The sequence below is a fragment of the Schistocerca gregaria genome, chromosome 5, assembly GCF_023897955.1.
Source record: "Schistocerca gregaria isolate iqSchGreg1 chromosome 5, iqSchGreg1.2, whole genome shotgun sequence".
Classification (NCBI taxonomy): domain Eukaryota; kingdom Metazoa; phylum Arthropoda; class Insecta; order Orthoptera; family Acrididae; genus Schistocerca; species Schistocerca gregaria.
The window spans coordinates 275,391,852-275,415,436 of record NC_064924.1 but is presented as its reverse complement, the minus strand read 5'-3'; the positions used below and the strand labels follow the sequence as shown (position 1 = coordinate 275,415,436).

The following is a 23,585-nucleotide window of genomic DNA, read 5'->3' as shown; positions in this document are numbered from 1 at the left end:
TGGTTTGGCACGAAACACCAACACAATGCAATAGACCAGGACATTATAGCCACATAAGTGTATGTGTCTACTTGTTAGTTCACTCGGAGGAGGGACATTGTCCAAGAGCTCAGAAATGTTTGCATACTCGTTTTTCGCACCTCTCCACTGGTTAATGTTTTAATTGTACTCCGCCCCAAATTCTCTAGTATCTTTGAATAGAAATATTGTTGATTTAAAATGGAAACAAGTAAAAATGTTGTAGTTATTAGTGTCTTTGTCTAAAGAATTGAGAAAACAAAGGAAGTCGTTGGAGATGGAGATAAGCTCAGATTGGTGAAGTAAACTGGCTATGTATGTCCCTTTCTAACAAACTTTCCCAGCATTTGTCTAAAGCAGTTTCGAGTAAATTGCTACTCACCACAGAGAAAATCCATTAAGTCACAGAAAGTGACAATGAAAAAGGCTGCTGAAACATTAATCTTTCGGATAAAGTCCTTCTCAAATAGAAAAAACACACACACAACTCCACATATGGGCACTGGAGACAGAGACAATGGCCTGAGTATGAGAGTTGTGCTTGTGTGAAAGTGTCTCTCTCTTCTGTTTCAGAGGGACTTTGCCCAAAATCTTAATATTGTACAAGTATTTTTCATTGTACCTGTCTGTCACTCAAACCTCCTCTATGTGGTGAATAGCAATGCATCCTTTCCATATTGCTGCATTTCATTCTGACTTTCCTTTGTGTAAGTTTGGGTAACTACAATAAACATAAATCTGAATGATTGGATATGAATTTCAACTACTGTCTTTTTAAATGGAAGTTCAGTTTTTAACTGAATCACTTCATGCAGTAAGGTCAGACAACAAAATTCTAAGAAACCATTGTGGTATTCATCTTAAGTGATTTAGGGAAAATATGGAAATGCTCAATCCGGATGGTGTGATCAGGATTTGAAATTCACTCTTCAAAAATATAAGTTCACTGTGCCACAATATTTCTTAAAAGTAACTGAGGAAATACCATAAGAAATCACAGATTCTATTTTAATGTTTCAGTCTACAACAGAAATAAAATCACTTGCATTCATCCATATATTTAGAATAAAGATTAAAATAGTTAAGGTGGCTAGAAAGTAACTCCATGGAGAGATCGAACAAAATCAGTCTGGCAATAATATGCAGGAAGTATAGCAGTAACAAAATGAGAGAAGAATTTATAACTCGAAATTTGCAAAATAAAACAAGCTGCAATTTCCATTGTATAACACTGGTAACATGACAAAATAATGTGGTTAGAGGACTGTCCAGCCTCCACAATTTCACTGCCAGTTTAGTGCCAATGACATGAAATGGGCACAAATCATGCATAACGTGCCAACAAATAACAACAGCTTCACTGGAATTCTGGGATTATGTATCACTGGACCATATTTCACTGAAGGTAAACTGAATGGCCAAAAATACAGAATGTTTCTGGACCAAGAACTTCCAGCATTGTTTCAAGATGTGTCCCTTGTGGAATGGGGTGCCATGTGGTATCAACATGATGGTTGCCCACCTCATTACTCAGCCAGAGCTCCAGAAATACTAAACAGAGATTATCCTGATCAATGGATAGGATGCAGAGGGCCTGTCCACTGGCCTGCTCGCTCTGTGGATCTGACATCTCCAGACTTTTTCTGATGGGGATACATTAAAAACAAAGTTTCTCGAGAAATGTCAACCACACCCAAAAATGTGTTTCAACAAATCATAAATGCTGTACAAGAATCAGCAAAGCAATCTGAGGCATGTTCAATGATCTTTTGAAGTGCGTTTTCAGAAATGCATCAAAGTTAATGGTCATAACTTTGAGCATTTACTAAACTGAAATTGTTTGTAATGTGAACATGAATTATGGTTATGCATTGTACAAGTACTGTATATATTGTAAGTACATGGATACCAGTAAAGTCTAAGTGTGTGAAAACCATCTGCTGTTCTATTTGCCCAATATCACATCAACTATCACCCCTAGTGGATAAATGTAATACATCTTTTATACTATACACTGAATGCCCTTTCCATTTCCATAAAAGAAAATACACTAACCCATTTTTAAAAACAAGTAATTTGAGAATGGTACTTTAAGGATGAGATACGGTCACTCTCTTATGTCTCCATATGAATGCTGAAAATTTTGTATGGAAAAATTTTCAATTTTCTGCTTCATTTTGGAGCAAGATGGCCACAACACTATAAATGGCTTATCCTGTACAACCAAACAACAGCAAGTCCAGGATGGAATAATAACAATATGGAAAGGATATATTGCTACTTACCAGACAAAAGAGGAGTTGGGTCGCAGACATACACAATGAAAAAGATTGCTGAAACATTTACGCTTTTGGGCAAAGTCCTGCATCTAAAACAGAAAACACACACATTCACACAAGTGCAACTTACACACACACACACACACACACACACACACACACACACACACACACATTGTCTCCAGATCTTGGAACCTCTCTGCAACTGCATCTGACATAAGCAGCAGTTTGCTGTGGTGAGTGGTGTAGGTAAGGAGGAGGCATGGGGCAAAGAGGGAAGAGGGATTGCAGGACAGGGGTAGGGAAGATGCTGTGCTGCCTGTGGGAGCATGCAGGAAGATAGTGCAGTCAGGACAGGGCTATAAGGCGCAGTGTCAGATGGCTGTGCTGGGAGGGGGGGAAATGGGGAGGAGGGAGAGGGGTAGTTTGGAGGAGGGGGGTTGGGGGAAGGGTCAGGGGGGGGGGGGGGGAGAGTAGAAAAGAGGAAAAGACTACTAGGTGTGTCCATGGGATGGAAGCATAGAAGTGCATCTCAGTTCCACCAAGAATTGGAGCAACTAGACATGGTTTCAACTACCTCTCATTGTGTCCTCAAATGAGGAACATCCTCCTCAACCCTCTCATAGTAGTATTTGGCCATTCAGCAAACTTAGGAAGTATGCTTGTTCATCCCTACTCCACCTCTGTACCAGCTTCTTGCCTCAAAGCTCACAGCCATGAAGTAGATACCCCTATCCCTGAAATACACCTAGATGCAAGACCTGTCCCATACAGCCCCCCATCACTACCCACTTCAGTCCTGTCACAAGCATCACCTATCCCATCGAAAGCAGGGCTACCAGTAAAAGCAGTCATGTGATTTACAAGCTAAGTTGAAACCACTGTGCTGTGTTCTATGTGGCCATTACAACTAACAAACTATCTGTCCACATGATGAGGCACCACCTAATTGCAGCCAAGAGACAGTGTACACCCACCTCCTGAACATGCTGCCCAACACGATGTGCTTCACTTTAATGACTGCTTCACAGTCTGCGTCATATGGATTCTTTCTACCAGCACTAGCTTTTCTGAATCGCACAGATGGGAATGCTCCTTACAAAATACCAATCACTTCCGTAACTCCTCTGGCCTCAACCTTCACCAGTGCTGTCCTCCACCTATCTATCCTCTTCCCAGCAACCACTCCAGTACTACACACATTGTCTGTTCTGCCAATAAAATGTTCCTGCTCGTCCCACAGGTACCACAGCACCTACCTTGCTATCCCTTGCGCTCTGTGCCCCATGCCACCTCTTTACGCCTACAACCTAGCCCATCAGACTGTTGATACATCAGATGCTGCCACATACACAGTCAGGCCCCAGTGCTAGGATACAGTGTACATGTGTGCGGAGTTGTGTTGGAGTGAACATGCATATGTTTGCTATTTCAGAAGAAGGACTTTGTCTGAAAGCTTAAATATTTCGGCAATCTTTTTTACTCTTTTCACAAGCTGTGACATGGTTACGAATATAATTTCTGATAATAGACAGAAATAAAAGAAATTTAGCCTTTTTCACAATGCCTGTCTGTGGCACAATGCCTCCTCTGTGTGGTGAGTCGCTATCTATCCTTTGAATACTGTTGTTACAACAAATGTAATAATAGCTTCAATGAAGGAATTGACTCTCAATTGTGTGGTCTTTCTCTATTTTGTAAATTCATGTATTTCTTGACTGGTGGTCACAGTTTGCGTTAAACATTTTGATTAAATGACTCTTGTTTTCACAACAACTCCAACTTTGTTTGCCGGATAAGTAGGACATACTGTGTAGGCTACTGTGAACAGTAAGTACTTGAAGCAGTTCATTTTATTTTAAAGTGATTAGTTGCTGACTCCAACCTATTTGAGAACTAGTTGTCAAACTTATAACTTAAAGATGGAGCACACTGATCACTGATGATGATCTATTGCTACTGCTGAGATATTTGTATGTCTTGGAAAAGGAATGATGTTATATATATGAAGAGGCTATTGAAATCTAGCAAAGTGAACTCAATAGTGCATGTTAATTGGAAGCACATAAATGTGTTCAGTACAAAACCTTGCAACTGTTGCTGCCACAGACATATTGCACATGTGGCTAAAGATGAACTGAAAACATTGTGCAGTTCTATTCTCCACTGGCAGTCAGTTTGTTCTTTAGAACAAGGTATGGGTACATGAACACAATTCTCAAAAAACAGAAAAGGTAAACGACTACAGAAACAATTCAGAGATTTTCCTTCTGAGGCTTGTTACTTTTGATGAAAAACTTCAGCACAGTTTCTGAAGTCAAAACCAAAAATACTTTTCTTTTTTAATTATTTTTCCTGGCTGCCTTAATTCAGAGTTCAAGTTTATTCAGTCATTCATAAGCAAACCATTATTTTTTCTGCTTTTTGTCTCTCACATCACTTTACTTCCATTGCCCTCTGTTCTGAATTTTGTAAATCTCAATTTCTGTCCTTGACCAATTTTACTGATGTTCGATCAATGTTTCTGCTACCTTTTTCTCTTTCCCAACAGAAATCAATGAAGTTGCATGCACTGTGACTACCCCACACAATCAATGGCCTTGTAAGTCATCTTCATCTCATGTTTAACTTAATGGTTGAGGGTGGGTAGCTAGTGACTCAGAGGGAGGCAGCTGATCTCTTAGTTAAGAATACAGGCGGGAGGAGTTGCTGGCATATGGACAAAGGAAGCAATGCACATACACCAGAGCCAGTTAGGAGCAGCACATGATGAAGGTGAGTTGGAGACATGAATTGAAAGGGGTAGATAGGATTAGAGAAGGGAAAACTGATGGGTGGAGAGCGTGGGAACAGCGAGTTAATAGAAATGGAGCCCAGGAGGGTTCAGGAGCAAAGTATGTGTTGCAAGGATAACTCCCATCTGTTAGTTCAGAAAATATGGTGGTGGAGGGAAGGGTCCAGATGGCCTGGGTTGAGAAACAGCCCTTGTAATCAAGCATGTAGTGCCATGGGGTGGTAAAATTTGTTTATGACCACAGTTTGGTGGTGGCTACTCATTCTGGTGAACAATTGGTTGGTTGTCACAGCAACATAAAAAGCTATGTAGGGATTACTACACAGCTGGTATATTAAATGGCTGCTTTCACAGGTGGCCCTGCCTCTGATGGAGTAGAGTAAGCCTTTGCCCAGGCTGGAGTAGGAAGTGCAGGGTGATTGGGTTGGTCAGGTCTTGCACTTCGATCTTCCACAGTGATATGATCTCTTTCAATAGGGATGAACTAGAATGTTTTTTAGGGTTGCTTAGGGTTGGGTGGGCTATGGAAAACCCCGAAGGAGGGTGGGAATGATCTTGGGTAGGATATCCCTCATTTCAGGGCTTGATGATAGATTATCAAAGGTGTGGCAAAGGTGGTGGTACAGTTGTTTCCATGGAGGGTCATACTGGGTCATGAGCATACTTTTAGCATACTGGGCAAGGGAGTTCCTGTCACTTCATTTACAATTTAAACTTCATTCCTTTATATTAAGCATATACTTCCTTAGCAGAACCTTGAAAGATGTTTGATGTATAAAGTACAACCCCTTAATAACAGAAAAATGTGTATTTTGGAAGAGGACAACACTAATGATACCAGTACTAATAGGCACTGTTAGAGCTGTGTATTTATTAATGAGTACTGATGTAAAAACAAAGAGGCTATTATTATTTCATACATTTCAAAAACACAAGAATACAACCTACAAGTTAAAAAAGCCATCATTCATACGTGCATGTTCCCACATACAGTGACAAACACATTCACATATTATTTTAAACCCATATTTAAATCCAGGCATGAAGTAAAATGAAGCTGGGAGTCTTGTACAATAAAAAGCAAGTATTTTGTACACCTACATTCAATTTTACCATTGAAGTAACAGGCAGCGAAAGAGATACATAAAGAAATACATTAGGCCTGTAATGATTACGCAGCCAACTGGACACAAGAAGTTATTTGCCACAATGTCTACTCTACATGCATAATATCAACAGCAAGAAACAAGGAGGGTATCTGTCAAATAATACAAGCAAAAAAGCAACACCAAGCAGGAGAAAGTGTCACATAAGTGAAGCTGTTACTTCACACCATAACTTTTTAAGGAATATCACTGATGCACTGCACATTAAACAAACTATCCCCTCATCTTGGTTAATGAAGAAGCACCCATACTTTACCTTGAGCCACCATTTTCCAGTTGCAAGACGCTAAAATAACAAAAGAAAAACATCAGTCCTATTTAGTTTTTCTGAGGTGTGAGAGAATAAATGAATCGAATGAAGCTGAAACAAAACATCTGATTAATAAAATTTACAGCGACCTACTTCTATGAACAGCTCATTATTTGAGAATTATGAAACTCAGGTAGTAATAGGGGCTGAAATACCAAATGAATATTTAAAAAGCTATTTATTATTCTCAAAAACTGACAAATTATTGGCATGAGAAGTGTAAGTAATTTTAATCAACACCCATAAGGCAACCAACATGCAGTGCTTCGTGTAATGTATGAGTGACCCTCAAAGATTTGCTGTAAGGAAAATAAACAGTTTCAAAATACATAACTGATAGGAGGACAAAAGATAACATATCATCTCAGAATTCATAATTCATCCCAAAACCACTTTTGTTCACTATAGTGATGAATGAAAACATGCTTACTCAAAATAGTAGTCACAAACAAAAAAATAAAAATAGTCAAGTTTGAAGCTCATTGTCACACTTTGTATGCCTGACAAAAAATTTAATGGTCAATGAAAGAAGGTGAAATATATCAACAGACTCCTAGTTAGCAAAATGACATAATCTAAAATTTCTGTTGTCAAGAAAAAGTTTTTGTATCTCCAATCCTGCAACAGTATTCTGTTACATAACAACAGTACTAAGATTACCCAGAAATATGTGTCTCTAGAGCTTTTAAAGAAAAAGAAAATACAGTAAACTGACAATATTTTTTGGAGTAGATTCAATAATCATTAAGCTACTTCCAAACATATTCTTTGCCATAACTTAAACACTTATCACAAGGTGGGATCATTTTAGTTTTCCTGCATCACAGCCTGAAATAAGTGGGTGACAGCCATTTGCCAACAGGACTTCCGAAGTTATTTTCCATGAAGTCTACACTATGTGCATAATATTGTAAGGACACTCTGATCAGTGTCCTTGCCAGTAAACTACTTAGCAGCAGGTGCTGGCTGGTGAGCCCTAGCTTCTGTAACTTTCTGCAGTTTCCCGACTTTTTCGGTGGACTTGGCAGTGTCATGTTGTCTCGGCAATGCAAGTTAAGAGCACAAGGCAGTAGTGGGGCACACTTGGTGAAGTGAACATTTAATGAATGAGTTGTGAGCTACAAATACATGAAGCTGAATTATAAAGTGTTCAGTAGAGCACTGAGAGAAATAACGTTGAACCACTTGTGGCGCCTTTTTTGGAGTACATGGACCTTGAAATTTGCCAGTATCATGAAAGGAACGGGCGTGATACTCTTAGACATGTTTTCCATTGTTTGAAGTTGAACAAGGCAAGTTAAAGGACACCATCTTTTATTTCAGAAGGGCATGACCTGCTCTTGTGGTTAATTTTGTAGCAAATAATTACAGTTAGGATCTAGTTTAGTCTTCTGTGAAATCGTGGCTGAAGTGTCTCTCATCCTATCACCCAATTGCCAACCATTATAATCACAGTCAGACGTCTAAAAATTACTGGAAGAGGGCTTACAATACCAACACCATGAAACAGGAAGAACATCTGTCAAATAGAGCCAGCAAAAGTTGCATGACACTTTTCATCATTATGCAAATGATCATCAATTTCATCACATGTAAGAAACTGGGAGGAACAGAATTCTATTTTATTACATGAATAGCCCAACATCTTGCGGCATAATTCCCACAGAAAATCTGAACTATGTGAGGAAAATCTGCCACGAATCTGGATAACACTTGCACTTACTTCTATTTGCTGCCATTTCCAAGACAACGATACCTTCAGAAAATGGTTGATCAAATGATGGGTCTCTGAAATGTGCATCCACATTTGCAGTACACAGTCAATACTGATGAAGTATTGGTGACACATTGTTTTCTTCACCAAAGACACTTTTACTTCAGAAAAAACGAACTGCTCATATGACATTCCGTCATCACTATGTTACATGCACTGAAACATGCTGTTGTTGTTGTTGTGGTCTTCAGTCCTGAGACTGGTTTGATGCAGCTCTCCATGCTACTCTATCCTGTGCAAGCTTCTTCATGTCCCAGTACCTACTGCAGCCTACATCCTTCTGAATCTGCTTAGTGTACTCATCTCTTGGTCTCCCTTTATGATTTTTACCCTCCACGCTGCCCTCCAGTACTAAATTGGTGATCCCTTGATGCCTCAGAACATGTCCTACCAACCGATCCCTTCTTCTAGTCAAGTTGTGCCACAAACTCCCCTTCTCCCCATTCTATTCAATACTTCCTAATTAGTTATGTGATCTACTCATATAATCTTCAGCACTCTTCTGTAGCACCAAATTTCGAAAGCTTCTATTCTCTTCTTGTCTAAACTATTTATCGTCCACGTTTCACTTCCATACATGGCTACACTCAATACAAATACTTTCAGAAATGACTTCCTTACACTTAAATCTATACTTGACGTTAACAAATTTCTCTTCTTCAGAAACGCTTTCCTTTCCATTGCCAGTCTACACTTTATATCCTCTCTACTTTGACCATCATCAGTTATTTTGCTCCCCAAATAGAAAAAACTCATTTACTACTTTAAGTGTCTCATTTCCTAATCTAATTCCCTCAGCATCACCCGACTTAATTTGACTACATTCCATTATCTTTGTTTTGCTTTTGTTGATGTTCATCTTATACCCTCCTTTCCATTCTGTTCAACTGCTCTTCCAAGTCCTTTGCTGTTTCTGACAGAATTACAATGTCATCGGCGAACCTCAAAGTTTTTATTTCTTCTCCATGGATTTTAATACTTACTTCAAACTTTTCTTTTGTTTCCTTTACTGCTTGCTCAATATACAGATTGAATAGCATCGGGGAGAGGCTACAACCCTGTCTCACTCCTTCCCAACCACTGCTTCCCTTTCATGTCCCTCGACTCTTATAACTGCCATCTGGTTTCTGTACAAATTGTAAGTGGCCTTTCACTCCCTGTTACATTGTCATAATCATTGTTCCACGGTTGGTAGAAGAAAAATCATAGTCATAATTTTTAGCCTCTATAACAGCAACACTCAAGTGAGTAAGAAGTGCCAATTCCCACATACAATATGACATTCTACTATCTCACATCTATTACATCACATGTACAGACATCTTTTGGCAATGTGGGAAACTTACTTTCTGGAAAACCATCATATTACACAAACACGTATATTTTATGGACTGCACTATTTGCTCTGTAAACTAAATTTCATTATATCTCCTTAGCCTTTTGTATCATGCACCCAACAAACTGAGAGAACAATAATCTTATTGTTTCACTTACAGCAATCAAATTTGTTAACAACAAAATTCTTACCACTTCACAGTGTGCATGAGAAATGTAAAATATGGTCTGAAGAAATCGAGTGACTGTATGTCTCATTGATACCCTTTGGATTAATATTTTTACCAAATGGAAGTTTCTCACTTCAAATCACTTTTCTTGAGTTTCTGATTCTTGTTTTCTTCACTACATCATTTGATATTTTCAGTTTTTATGGCGAATATTTTGCTCTAACCAGTTAACATTCATCATGTACTGCTGTAGTCTGAGTATAACTGACTTGTCTAAAAAAAATTCATTTCTTACTGCATCAGGAACAGCTATATTTTGTCAGATGATCTTAGAACACACAATATTCTGGTGGTTTTCAGCATTAGAAGACTCACTGATACATTAGGCCCAAATAAATTTCCCAGCATGCAGTAACAGATTTTTTAGCTAGGGCGTTTATGACATGCTTATTTCATTACGTTAAGACAAATTCAGGCATCCAAAGCTACCTTACTTTCAATAAAAACCACAAGCAAAAATAAAGCCTATTACTGTTTTTATATACTATTTAGATATTTGAGGTGCACTTGAAAATCAGAGGTCACTTAATTAGAAAAGATGATAAAAGATGCATATCAAGTATGTATTATGAGACTCATAGCCACATACTTTCTGCTGAATGAGCTACAGGCAATCATTATACTCCAGACACTTTTGACACTATCGAACACATTTTTTAAAAACCTATGCTTTGAATTGCACAGCACTTCATGTCAGCTAGTCCTGAACTGACGTTTCAAGACCAGAAGATAGCCATTGATGGTCGAGACTAGTAATTTCCATTTTATTGTGCTGAATAATCACACTGGTAATGTGGTTTTCTCTATTCACTTCTGAGTGAATTACTGCTACCTCTAATGAACCGAATAAGACCAGTAACAAAAGAAATCACTAATTTAAAATTGTAATTTTGTGTGATTTTATTGGATAATTAACAATTTCAAAAATAATTTTATGATTTGCTTAGCTGTCCAACATGGCTGAAATTGTGTTCTTTCACAACAATTAGATCTGTTATTAAGAACACAAAAATATCAAATAATGAGCTCCACTAGCAAAAAACAAAATGTCAAATACTTACATGATGCTTGATTAAAACAACCAAAAATATTCTTATCTCTTATACTATGTTGCACTATTTATCAAAACTAGACTTACTAAAGAGGTCTGATGAAAGATGTGGAACAGGAAAATAAATGAAGCTTTTCTCAATACTGGTAACCTAAAAAAGGAAAGTGTACCAAATAGAATGGAACAACTAATTCCTACAAGGAGTCATGGAAACTTACTGAAGTTAGGGGCTGAATACTACCTAAGAGATAGAAAGTATCTGGAAATATAAAGCAATAGATAAAATAATAAAATACAATAGAGCCACATAATCTGGTAAGAAGAAATGAGGCTTCAGGAGGGAGTTCTATGTAACACCTAAATAACAAGGTTCCTCTGGCTTTTAATTTTTAAAGAAAAACTATTAAAACTGTAAGTGACACCTTTACAACACAAACTTGGACACATTATTGATAAATTTAAATTAAAGATGTGTGCTGAAATGTTGGAGTTTCAGACAAAAGAACATTCATAACTGTTTTGCAAAGCACCACCTTCAATTAACAACAGGAAATGAATGCAGGTCACACAATACATGACTTTTAGATCTACACTTCAAGTATTGATTTTTGGAAGTTTGCATCTGATAGCTCTATTTTGTAAACCCTTACTATCATATTTAATAGCGATATTACTTCCCACCAAAAAGAAAAAGATGATTAACATTCTCACTGTCCACTATCCCACTTCCTGCTTTAATCTCTGCACCATCTTGAGTCATTTTATTTTCTTTGATTTTCTCCAGTTCTGAGGAGTGTCACTCGTTTATTATGGGACGGCTACCTCTTATGAAAATTACAGTGAAATTAATATACTTTTTTTATATATTTCCTTGCAAATCAGTTACTCAAAATACTTCATACATGTGCTCTATCATTAAATTTCAAACAGGAGTTATTTAATATTTTAAATTGTAGGATTTAACAACTGTCTCCTTTACTGGATAATGACCTAACATATTACTAACTAATAACTGGCTGTTGTATTTACAGAGTTCTGTAATGTTTACAGAAATGATACACGTTTAAAATTTAAAGCAAGTGTTGCCCAACTGCTGTAGCAGTGTTGAAATTGTAACATCAGAGAAATTAACTAAGATAAGAACCTGCTATAATAAGAACCACCAGGGATAAATAAAAACTTTTGTTCTTATACACAGCAGTCTCCATTAAACTTAACCCATTGCATTCCATAATGCACATACAGGGTGTCTCCATGCACTTTTATTTAAATTGCTGCTGTAGCAGTGGCAAGCACACCATAGCCAATTGCATAAGTCTCTTTGTGGAAACAATGAGACCACTGACGAACAATCAGCGGATGTATTGAAACAAAAAGTTCACTTTCATTCAAATATATTTACATAAGCATTACAATACAAAACTTCTCACTGTGAGATATTTTTGAAAACTCTTCAGGGTGTCTTGTGTCCATTGTCATTTAACTTGAAATGTTTACAAATGAATCACTGCCATCATCAAAAGCATTGCCTCTCTCATTTTCACATAGACATACATCTAAAAGCTCTACAATCTCTTCCTCAGAATGGACTGTGGATGAAGAACTAGCCATTTCACACCTACTAACCCCGTTATTAATTACAACCTCTCTCAACATAAATGCTAGAGTTTGACACTGAGGTAACACAGGTTTCCTTAGATGGCAGTATTATACAGCACTGATGCCTAGTACTGTGAGATTCAAGAACGGAACTTGTGAGAGCTATGAAGAAACATGTCGAATGATGCTTGACATTGGTATGGAAAACAAAACTGGCTACATCAGGTGCCAGTCACCGTTGGAGTTGAAGGGGTTGAAGTATAAATAGCTACATTTTCTGATGTTCAACTGCACAGTTTATACCATAAAATAATGTTGATCCAGAAATAACAACCTTTCCTTATTAAATAAATAATCTTCAAAGCCGAAAACTGAATTACTGAAACAAACACACTTGTCTGAAAATTTGTAGGACAAAATTTTTTCCCTCATTTCAAAGAAAGAGAACACAATTTAATACCTTCATAATGAATTTAAATGATAATATTAGGTAAAAATTGCATTAACTATTAGGAGACAAATAAATTCAAGGGAAACTATTCCAAATTCACAAACTAATGGGTGTATTCACACAGCCATTAACATACATGCCCTAGAGCTCATCAATTTGCTTCCATTTGTACTGAAGCTCCATCACAGCCTATTTTTATTGCTGGTGGAGATCAATGACTTTGTAGGCAGGGCAGATTCGTCTATTAGTCAGGCAGTGTTATGATACTCAATAGAGATGATATTTTTGAAAGAAGAGGCCTAAAATTTACCTTTACTTTAAAATGTACAAACTTGGATCAGATTGGACAATGAAGTGGCAGGTAGTTGGTTATGCTCTTTTGAAAGGAACAACCTCAGCATTCACCTTGGCAGCTCGGGGATACCACTGGACACTCAGCTGAAAACTCTAGTCAGGATGGTCAGATGCGTATTTCAATCCTAATCCTTTTGAAAGAGAATTAATACATTAGCACTGTTCCAGATTTAAAGATAAGAGCTGCTTTGCTTTATGAAATAATTATGAAACACTGGCATTAATAAGGAAACCTACAACATCTGCTAGATGAAAAGCCAACCGAAAGGTAAATAAAACTTTCATTTCTAGTAATGCTGGCAAAAAAGATGGTTTGAATGATTTCACAGCTGTGAGATCAGGAAAAAACAGGAATATATGTCTCTTTTAAAACCTACTACTGCAGAATAACCACCAGATGTAAACTGCTTAAAACAAGTCGGCACCACTTCCATATCTACGAACATATGTGGGCTTAGATTCAAGAAGAGCAGGGAATAAAAGAATAAGCCTTCTAAAACTAAAAAATAAAACAATAACCAAAATAATTGCAATCTGTTCAAAACTACATAACTGTAAAATCAAAATCTGTTGTTTGGTGATGCTAAATATCACATTCCACCACTCCGTGCATGAACTGCCATAGGTATGCAATACACTATGTGATTCCAAAATGTTAGTTTGAACCTGCTCCACTCTTCAATGGCGACACTACAAAGTTCATTTATTGGATGAGAAGGGGTTCCGCAACAATACAATACAGGTTTCATTTCATCTCAAACATGTTCAAATGGTTCCAGAATGAGATTTTCACTCTGCAGCGGAGTGTGCGCTGATATGAAACTTCCTGACATATTAAAACTGTGTGCCTGACTGAGACTCGAACTCGGGACTTTTGCCTTTCGTGGGTAAGTGCTCTACCAACTGAGCTACCGAAGCACGACTCACACCCGGTACTCACAGCTTTACTTCTGCCAGTACCTCGTCTCCTACCTTCCAAACTTTACAGAAGCTCTAATGCAAACCTTGCAGAACTAGCACTCCTGAAAGAAAGGATATTGCGGAGACATGGCTTAGCCACAGCCTGGGGGATGTTTCCAGAATGAGATTTTCACTCTGCAGCGGAGTGTGCACTGATATGAAACTTCCTGGCAGATTAAAACTGTGTGCCCGACCGAGACTCGAACTCGGGACCTCTACCTTTCGCGGGCAAGTGCTCTACCGTGAAAGGCAAAGGTCCCGAGTTCGAGTCTCGGTCGAGCACACAGTTTTAATCTGCCAGGAAGTTTCATATCAGCGCACACTCCGCTGCAGAGTGAAAATCTCATTCTGGAAACATCCCCAGGCTGTGGCTAAGCCATGTCTCCGCAATATCCTTTCTTTCAGGAGTGCTAGTTCTGCAAGGTTTGCAGGAGAGCTTCTGTAAAGTTTGGAAGGTAGGAGATGAGGTACTGGCAGAAGTAAAGCTGTGAGTACCAGGCGTGAGTCGTGCTTCGGTAGCTCAGTTGGTAGAGCACTTGCCCGCGAAAGGCAAAGGTCCCAAGTTCGAGTCTCGGTCAGGCACACAGTTTTAATCTGCCAGGAAGTTTCATATCAGCGCACACTCCACTGCAGAGTGAAAATCTCATTCTGGAAACATCCCCCAGGCTGTGGCTAAGCCATGTCTCCGCAATATCCTTTCTTTCAGGAGTGCTAGTTCTGCAAGGTTCGCAGAAGAGCTTCTGTAAAGTTTGGAAGGTAGGAGACGAGGTATTGGCAGAAGTAAAGCTGTGAGTACTGGGCGTGAGTCGTGCTTCGGTAGCTCAGTTGGTAGAGCACTTGCCCACGAAAGGCAAAGGTCCCGAGTTCAAGTTTCGTCGGGCACACAGTTTTAATCTGCCAGGAAGTTTCAAGTTTCATGTTCAAATGGGTTCATATAGCTGATACCACCGACCATCATCTAGGAACACAAACCTGTCACTGAAATATTGGCCTAGACAATAGATCAGAAAATCCTGTTCCAATACTGCACATCCTCTAGTGAACAAGGATGTCTGTCATTATTACATGATACCAGCTCAAAACATGACTGACACACCTTAGTGCTGAACCCATGAGACTGTGTACACCTGAAATGTGTGCTGCCTTAACTCTTTTCTATGATGATAATTAGATGTCAGACAAATCTTACACTCACAAATGAAGAGAACCTGGTGTGACAATGCCAGGTTTCATTTCAGACATCCCTTTGCTCACCATCTCACCTTTGTCATGTATCGTACTCTTGCTCACAATGGGTGTCTCACGGGCAAATTAATTGTATGCAGATAGTTGTTTACTGTCTGTATCAACATAGTCTTTCCAACTGCCTCCAAAATCACAGCACATAGTTGTGTTGCATTCTCCCCAAACCCATAAGGCATAATTTGTAGGAACTGGTCATCAGCTGGTATGTTGATCACATAAGACCACTTCAACACAGATTGTGTATGAACACCAACCCACAAAGAGAAAGTGGAACTCAGCTGGTACCAGCATTTAAGATCTTTCCAAATAACCATGCTCCATACAACACTACTGTAAGGCAGTATTCTGAACACCATGCACAGTAAGTCCCCTACCTCATGCAATTTATCTCTCTCTCTCTCTCTCTCTCTCTCTCTGTCTCTCTCTCTCTCTCACACACACACACACACACACACACACACAGAAAGTGACAGACAGCCAGAGAGAGAGAGAGAGAGAGAGAGAGAGAGAGAGAGAGAGAGAGAGAGAGAGAGAGAGAGAGAGAGAGAGTTGTGCAAGATCATACTTGCCTGCCCATCTATAGTGTGTTAAAAAAAACTGCAACCACACCAATAGATCCTTTTACAGCTATCAGTCATTATTACATTTGCATGCAAGCTACACCAGGCGATTTGGTTTTGCTGATACATCTGGATGAAGACTGTGACACAGAGAGCATCTACTGCACAGCTTGTAAGGTAGGCTGTGACATATGTAGTCCTCAGGGATAACCTTCACTGTCCTCCACTGCTGTGCTCATGTATTTGGCTGATGACACCAACCTAGATATACCCATATTTTAATTACAGAAGTTTCCAAATTTTGTAGAAGTGGAGCAGTTTCCAAGCTAAGACACCATCTGACTGGATCTCCCCATGCATCAAACACTAATAAATCTCGTCATTTCCCTCCATTCAACATTCACAGTCTGGTGACTGAACCCATAATCATTTTGTGTTTTTTTGGATTGGTTTCTTTATGTCACATGACCATATGGCTGAATTTACACATTATTGATGTGCTCATAATTCATATACAGTACATTATAAGACATGTATGTATAAATGTATGTGCATATATGTTCCTCATCTCTTCCTAAACCACAGGATCGATTTCAACCAAACTTGGTACATACATGACTTAGTGTCTGGAGATAATTGCTGTAAGGATAAGAACCACATACCTGTCAAAGGTGTGGGTTACATTAGGTTGTTTTGGAGGAAGAGACCAAACAGCAAGGACATCGGTGTCATCAGATTAGGGAAGGATGGAGAAGGAAGTCGGCCGTGCCCTTTCAAAGGAAGTATCCCGGCATTTGCTTGGAGTGATATAGGGAAATCATGGAAAACCTAAATCAGGATGTTCAGATGCGGGATTGAACTGTCGCCCTCCCGAATGCGAGTCCAGTGTGCTAACCACTGCGCCACATCTACATCTACATGAATACTCTGCAATTCACATTTAAGTGCTTGGCAGAGGGTTCATCGAACCACAATCATACTATCTCTCTACTATTCCACTCCCGAACAGCGAGCGGGAAAAACGAACACTTAAACCTTTCTGTTCGAGCTCTGATTTCTCTTATTTTATTTTGATGATCATTCCTACCTATGTAGGTTGCGCTCAACAAAATATTTTCGCATTAGGAAGAGAAAGTTGGTGACTGAAATTTAGTAAAAAGGTCTCGCCGCGACGAAAAACGTCTATGCTGTAATGACTTCCATCCCAACTCGTGTATCATATCTGCCACACTCTCTCCCCTATAACGTGATAATACAAAACGAGCTGCCCTTTTTTGCACCCTTTCGATGTCCTCTGTCAATCCCACCTGGTAAGGATCCCACACCGCACAGCAATATTCTAACAGAGGACGAACGAGTGTAGTGTAAGCTGTCTCTTTAGTGGACTTGTTGCATCTTCTAAGTGTCCTGCCAATGAAACGCAACCTTTGGCTCGCCTTCCCGACAATATTATTTATGTGGTCCTTCCAACTGAAGTTCTTCGTAATTTTAACACCCAGGTACTTAGTTGAATTGACAGCCTTGAGAATGGTACTATTTATCGAGTAATCGAATTCCAATGGATTTCTTTTGGAACTCATGTGGATCATCTCACACTTTTCGTTATTTAGCGTCAACTGCCACCTGACACACCATACAGCAATCTTTTCTAAATCGCTTTGCAACTGATACTGGTCTTCAGATGACCTTACTAGACGGTAAATTACAGCATCATCTGCGAACAGTCTAAGAGAACTGCTCAGATTGTCACCCAGGTCATTTATATAGATCAGGAACAGTAGAGGTCCCAGGACGCTTCCCTGGGGAACACCTGATATCACTTCAGTTTTACTCGATGATTTGCCGTCTATTACTACGAACTGCGACCTTCCTGATAGGAAATCACGAATCCAGTCGCACAACTGAGACGATACCCCATAGCTCCGCAGCTTGATTAGAAGTCGCTTATGAGGAACGGTGTCAAAAACTTTCCGGAAATCTAGAAATACGGAATCAACTTGAGATCCCCTGTCGATAGCGGCCATTACTTCGTGCGAATAAAGAGCTAGCTGCGTTGCACAAGAGCGATGTTTTCTGAAGCCATGCTGATTACATGTCAATAGATCGTTCCCTTCGAGGTGATTCATAATGTTTGAATACAGTATATGCTCCAAAACCCTACTGCAAACCGACGTCAATGATATAGGTCTGTAGTTAAATGGATTACTCCTACTACCCTTCTTGAACACTGGTGCGACCTGCGCAATTTTCCAATCTGTAGGTACAGATCTATCGCTGAGCGAGCGGTTGTATATGAGCTCTAAGTAGGGAGCTGTAGTATCAGCGTAATCTGATAGGAACCTAATCGGTATACAATCTGGACCTGAAGACTTACCCGTATCAAGCGATTTGAGTTGCTTCGCAACCCCTAAGGTATCTACTTCTAAGAAACTCATGCTAGCAGATGTTCGTGTTTCAAATTCTGGAATATTCCATTCGTCTCGCTCGGTTCAAAGGTGTGGGGATGAAAATGCAATATAGCCAATGGTGCATGAATATCCGTATCTTATTCATTCAGTATTTATGAATGAGAGCACTTAGTGACTTGCAAACAAACTTTACACATAAGTGCAAACCTTTATGAAATTTTTTCTCAGTGACAACCTTCACAGAATGATGAAAAGAAAAAACTACTTTGCTACTTACTCTATTCACAACACATTTTGCCAACAGTACCCACATAATCCACTGAATGTATGTACAAAAACATATAATTGTATGGCATATAGTTCGCTAAGTAAGAGAGTAAAATCCTTAACATTACACTTACAACTAAGCAACTGAAATTGCTAAAGCTAAATGTACAGATAACAAAGTGTATTAAATATAGAAGATATTAGAAGTATACATAATATATTAGGAGACAATTAAGAGTTAGCAGTCCCCATACATTTTAAAAGGTTTACTTCTCCCCCCCCCCCCCCCCCTCTCTCTCTCTCACTCTGTCTTCCTCCTCCAAAGCAATACTTAGTTTCAAACTTATATGTCCACCTCCAGATGACTATATCCACATATTAAGCACTGCATGATGTTAGCACCAATAGTACACTGGTGAAATGTGTTCTGGGTTTTAACTCTGAGCTCCTTGTTGCACTGCATGGTATTTCATGACAAGGCTTGCTTGGCCATGAGTTAGCATGTAATGATTTCCTTCACCTGCTCCATTTGCATCTTTCACATGAGAGCACTTCACTTCACAATTCTCCTATCATAATTTTAAGGTACACACATACTGCTACAGCACTTGTAAAGCACATGACCATGGCTTACGTATCTTAAAACTGAGAATGAGAGACACAATAAGTGTGTGTGAAATGAATATATTTGATGGTCAAGCCGTTCTGTATATAAAATACTGTTCAACACAATAAGAAATTCTACATACAAAACTAAAACACAGTGCAACAGCAGGTGACAAGGTGCTAACAACATGTAGTGCTTAATACATAATCTGTAGCTGGGAATAACATATCAACCAATAATAGCTTGAATAAAGAGATAAATTCCATTACACAATGACTGGTGGATTTAAATTTTCTTCCTATATATGATCAACACAGACATGTGAGTTCAAAATAACCTAAAAATATACAGATTTATTTACCTTCAGAAACTACTATTGCTTCATCAGCAGATGCATGACAAAAATCATATATGCAGTGCAATGGCTGGTTGTTCTGTGAGTAATTTTCCTAGTTTGGGTGTTGGCCATTAGTTTTAGAAGAAGGAGAAATGAATTAGATGTTTACAAATACATCACTGACAAGAACACACTTCCTTGGTTACAATAACATTTTGGAATTACACATTTTCTGTATCAGCCTGTCAGTGAACCTGACAACAAAGTAAAGACTATTGCTCTCTGGCTTTTAGAAACTCAAGCTGATACTCTGAACTGACCTTCTCAAAGACCCTATATGGACACCAAGAAAGATCTTTGGAATGAAATACATTAAAGGTGTGGTACATTAGTTCATCCAGAAACATAGCAACAACTACACACCATCATTCAGGAAAAACGAAAAAAAGTGCTTTCTATGTGCCAAATCTTATAGGGAATCTTTTCCTATGGATTAAACACTGTAATAATACCAAGTAAAGCCCTATTGGTGGATTTGAGACACATGATAACTGATACCTCAGTACTTCTGGACATACAAATTGTGTACAACATAATAAGCTCTCGCAAAGAATGGAAACTCCAAGTAGGAATATCAACTATGCAGGAAAAGACAGATTGATACTTACCACAAAGAAGATAAATTGAGTTGCAGACAAGCACAATTAAAAGATACATAAAGCTTTTGGCCACAGCCTTTGTCAGCAAAAGAGAAACACACACCATTCACACACACAAGCAAGCACACCTCATGCACAGATGACCGCCAACTTGCTTGCTTATGTGTACGAATAGCGTATGTTTCTCTTTTGCTGATGAAGGCTGTGGCCAAAAGCTTTCTGTGCCTTTTAATTGTCCCTGACTGCAATTTAACATGTCTTCTTTATGGTAAGTAGCAACCTATCTTCTCCTAAATTGATAATAAGCTTTCTCAATTTCACAGAATATGGTGAGACAGTAAAGCAATCACTAATTAATTCATTCATTCATCCACTCTTTCATTCATCATGGCTCATACACATTATCCCGAAGGTGACCTTAAAAAGATGTAGAATGTGTCAAAGTATACACAAATGTAACGAACATTTGCTACCAGATATATTAGATATAAATGATCAACATAAATTTATGAGGACAGTTGGTAAGAATAATAGTTGTCTACACTGGGTAAAAATAGATACCTATTTACAACAAACATAGTTACTTGTAATGTTGTAACAGGAGTTCTTGAAATATATATGACAAGATAATTTGAAGAAATTCCCAAAATTGTTTACATAATAAGTTTAATTCAGTATATGGCCAGTAATGTGTGGTTTGGTACTAACTGGATAGTATTCTGAAAAGGTCAATTCAGCTAACATTTAGGCTGTGCCTGGTGTGGTTCAGTTTGGGCTCATGATTAATGTGTCTTAACTGATCCTTCTGTCACTACTAAGATGAACAACTATGTATAGTGTACTCCCAATTGTTTGGGATGTGAGAATGGAGACACACAAATAATCGAACATCTCGAGTAATCAGGGCATTTTCAAACATATATTCTTTGTTTAAAAGTTTATTCAATGTCTGTGCATAGGATCTGTAGCTCTGCTTATTTCTTAAAATAGTCTGTGATATTGATCTCCTTCTGAGAGGAGTCGACATTTATTCACTCAGCTTTTTCAAAATTTTCTTGCAGCAGTTATGCCATTGTATTGAAACCCCACCTGGCCTGTATAAGCTACAAGAAAACACATTTCACTGCAGTACAATGAATAACAAGGTCACAGTCTTCATCCACACTTTTGCAATCACAACCCTCTTCATTGTTTCAGCATCCCTCATGTACTGGAAACTAGGTTCACAAGTATCGATCTTTAGCCACTCGTTCACGTGTTCTCCATTGATGCCTTCAAAACCATTTAAACACTTTGCTAGATTCATTATCTGTGTAGTTTTATTTCTTCATCACTGAAACCTTGAAAATCACTTATATTTCGAAGACTTTTTCTCTGTGATCAATCTAGTGTAGGTGGCTTGACCTCCTGCCAGGTATCAGAAATTCTGTGTATGACATTCAGAATTGCCAATTTCTTCCAAACGCCATGAAATCATCCTCATCAACTAACATTCCCTTAGGCCAGTCAGTTAGTGCCATTTTACCAATGTAATTATGCATCAGTCCATTGGCTGTATAATTCTCATCTTCCACATATTTCTGGAACTCTTCCCAAAAGGAACCAGGTGCTACAACATTTGAACTAAGCCACTCTTTCTTTGCACAGTAAGTGCACGAATCCTATGATGTTATTTGGATGTGGTTAGCCATCCAGATGAAGCAGTAAATTTTCCCTCTAACCCTACACCTTCATGAAAAAATTTAGTCATTTCAGCACACATCACATCTGAAACAATAGCAGCTTCTGCTAGTAGAGCTAAACCACTGCAAAAGAGCAACATGTAATTCATCAAATGTAGATCTCTTCACATTTTTTTTGTACAGATGGTCCAGAACTAGAATTGCATTTCCTGACAAAATCCTGTATTTTCAACTTATTGTTTTTAATTTCCTGAACAGTCTACATTCTAATACCATAATCAGCACTTAGTTTTGCAGTAGTTTCCCCCATCTCTAATCTTTCAATTAATTCTAATTTTTGTTTTAATGTCAACACAACATTCTTTCATTTCTCCATCACCTCTTTTACAAATTCCATTTAACTTGCTTCGTTGATACTTACATGCCAATTAACATCAGAAAACCAAAACTATTGGACTTTTTATATGCATGAATACTCCACAAACCATATAATCTGCACACAAATAATTGAAAATGCTGTATTTACAAATGAAAAGCACAAAAACTGCATACTCTACAGTGTTAATTTATTTAGTTAACTGGATATTGACTTACCAAACCATCATCAGTCAAAAACTGACTGTCATCAGTACTGTATTCTCTTTGATGACAATTACCAGTTATTGTCTAATGATTGCTTTCTAAGCTGAAACCAGTATACCTATATAAATTATTAGTGAAGAACAAGCACATTTTTTATGCTTTTCATTTATAAATGTGATTAATATGTTCCTGTCATCAGTTAACACTGCAATATTTTAACTCCCTTTAATGTCAGTGGAAGGGCATTTACATAAAAAATTGAAAATTTGCTAACGTTAAACAGAAAAAGAAACTTGAACTCCCCCCCCCCTCCCCTTTTTTTACTCCAGAATAGTTACTGTTGTAAAAAAGAAAAGGAAAATAATTTCTATTTTCTTTTACTCACAAAAGACAATGAGATTTTTAAAGAGGAACAGAAAAGAAAGGGAAAGAGTAAAATATTGAAAAGGAAATGAATAGTGACTTACAACCAAGGATTATCACAGATGGTTCCAACAAGTAGTAAAGAAAGTCAATCTTACAACCTATATGGGATGTGTCTCATAGCCCAGCATTTTGAGTCACTATTCTTGTTTTGTATTTTCCCTTCTTCCACTTTTTCTGCTTGATGTCCTACAAAAAAATCTAAAAGCTGAACAATAGAAAATTTGGGCTTTAATAACAACAACATGAATCAGAATAGACTGTACTCACCATGCAGAGAAGGTGTTATGTAGCAGATAGGTACATTTAAAATCAGACCGTGCGGTATTATTAAGCTATCAGAAAATGTCTTTAGTCAGATGCAGTCACATATATGACTACACCCGATGGAGGAATTAGTCCAGTACCTTAAAATAACCTACAAGCCTACTTATAAACATGCTTGTCTATTGCACAATGCTTCCTCTGTATAGTGAGTAGCAAACCATCCCGAC

General features: G+C 38.3%; 1 protein-coding gene across 6 annotated transcripts in view; it reads right to left on the bottom strand.

Moving 5' to 3' along the window:
- LOC126272596 (GATOR complex protein WDR59) overlaps positions 1-23,585 on the bottom strand; it is a 238,149-nt gene that overhangs the window by 55,593 nt on the left and 158,971 nt on the right. For 3 of the 6 annotated variants that reach the window (XM_049975533.1, XM_049975535.1, XM_049975538.1), the window contains one exon: positions 6,514-6,543. The exons of 2 other annotated variants lie outside the window; for them this stretch is intronic. In XM_049975533.1, coding sequence (XP_049831490.1) covers positions 6,514-6,543 — 30 coding nt within the window. Of the gene's footprint in view, positions 1-6,513; positions 6,544-23,135; positions 23,281-23,585 lie in introns of all 6 variants that reach the window. One more of the 6 variants, XR_007549246.1, reaches the window with a different exon arrangement.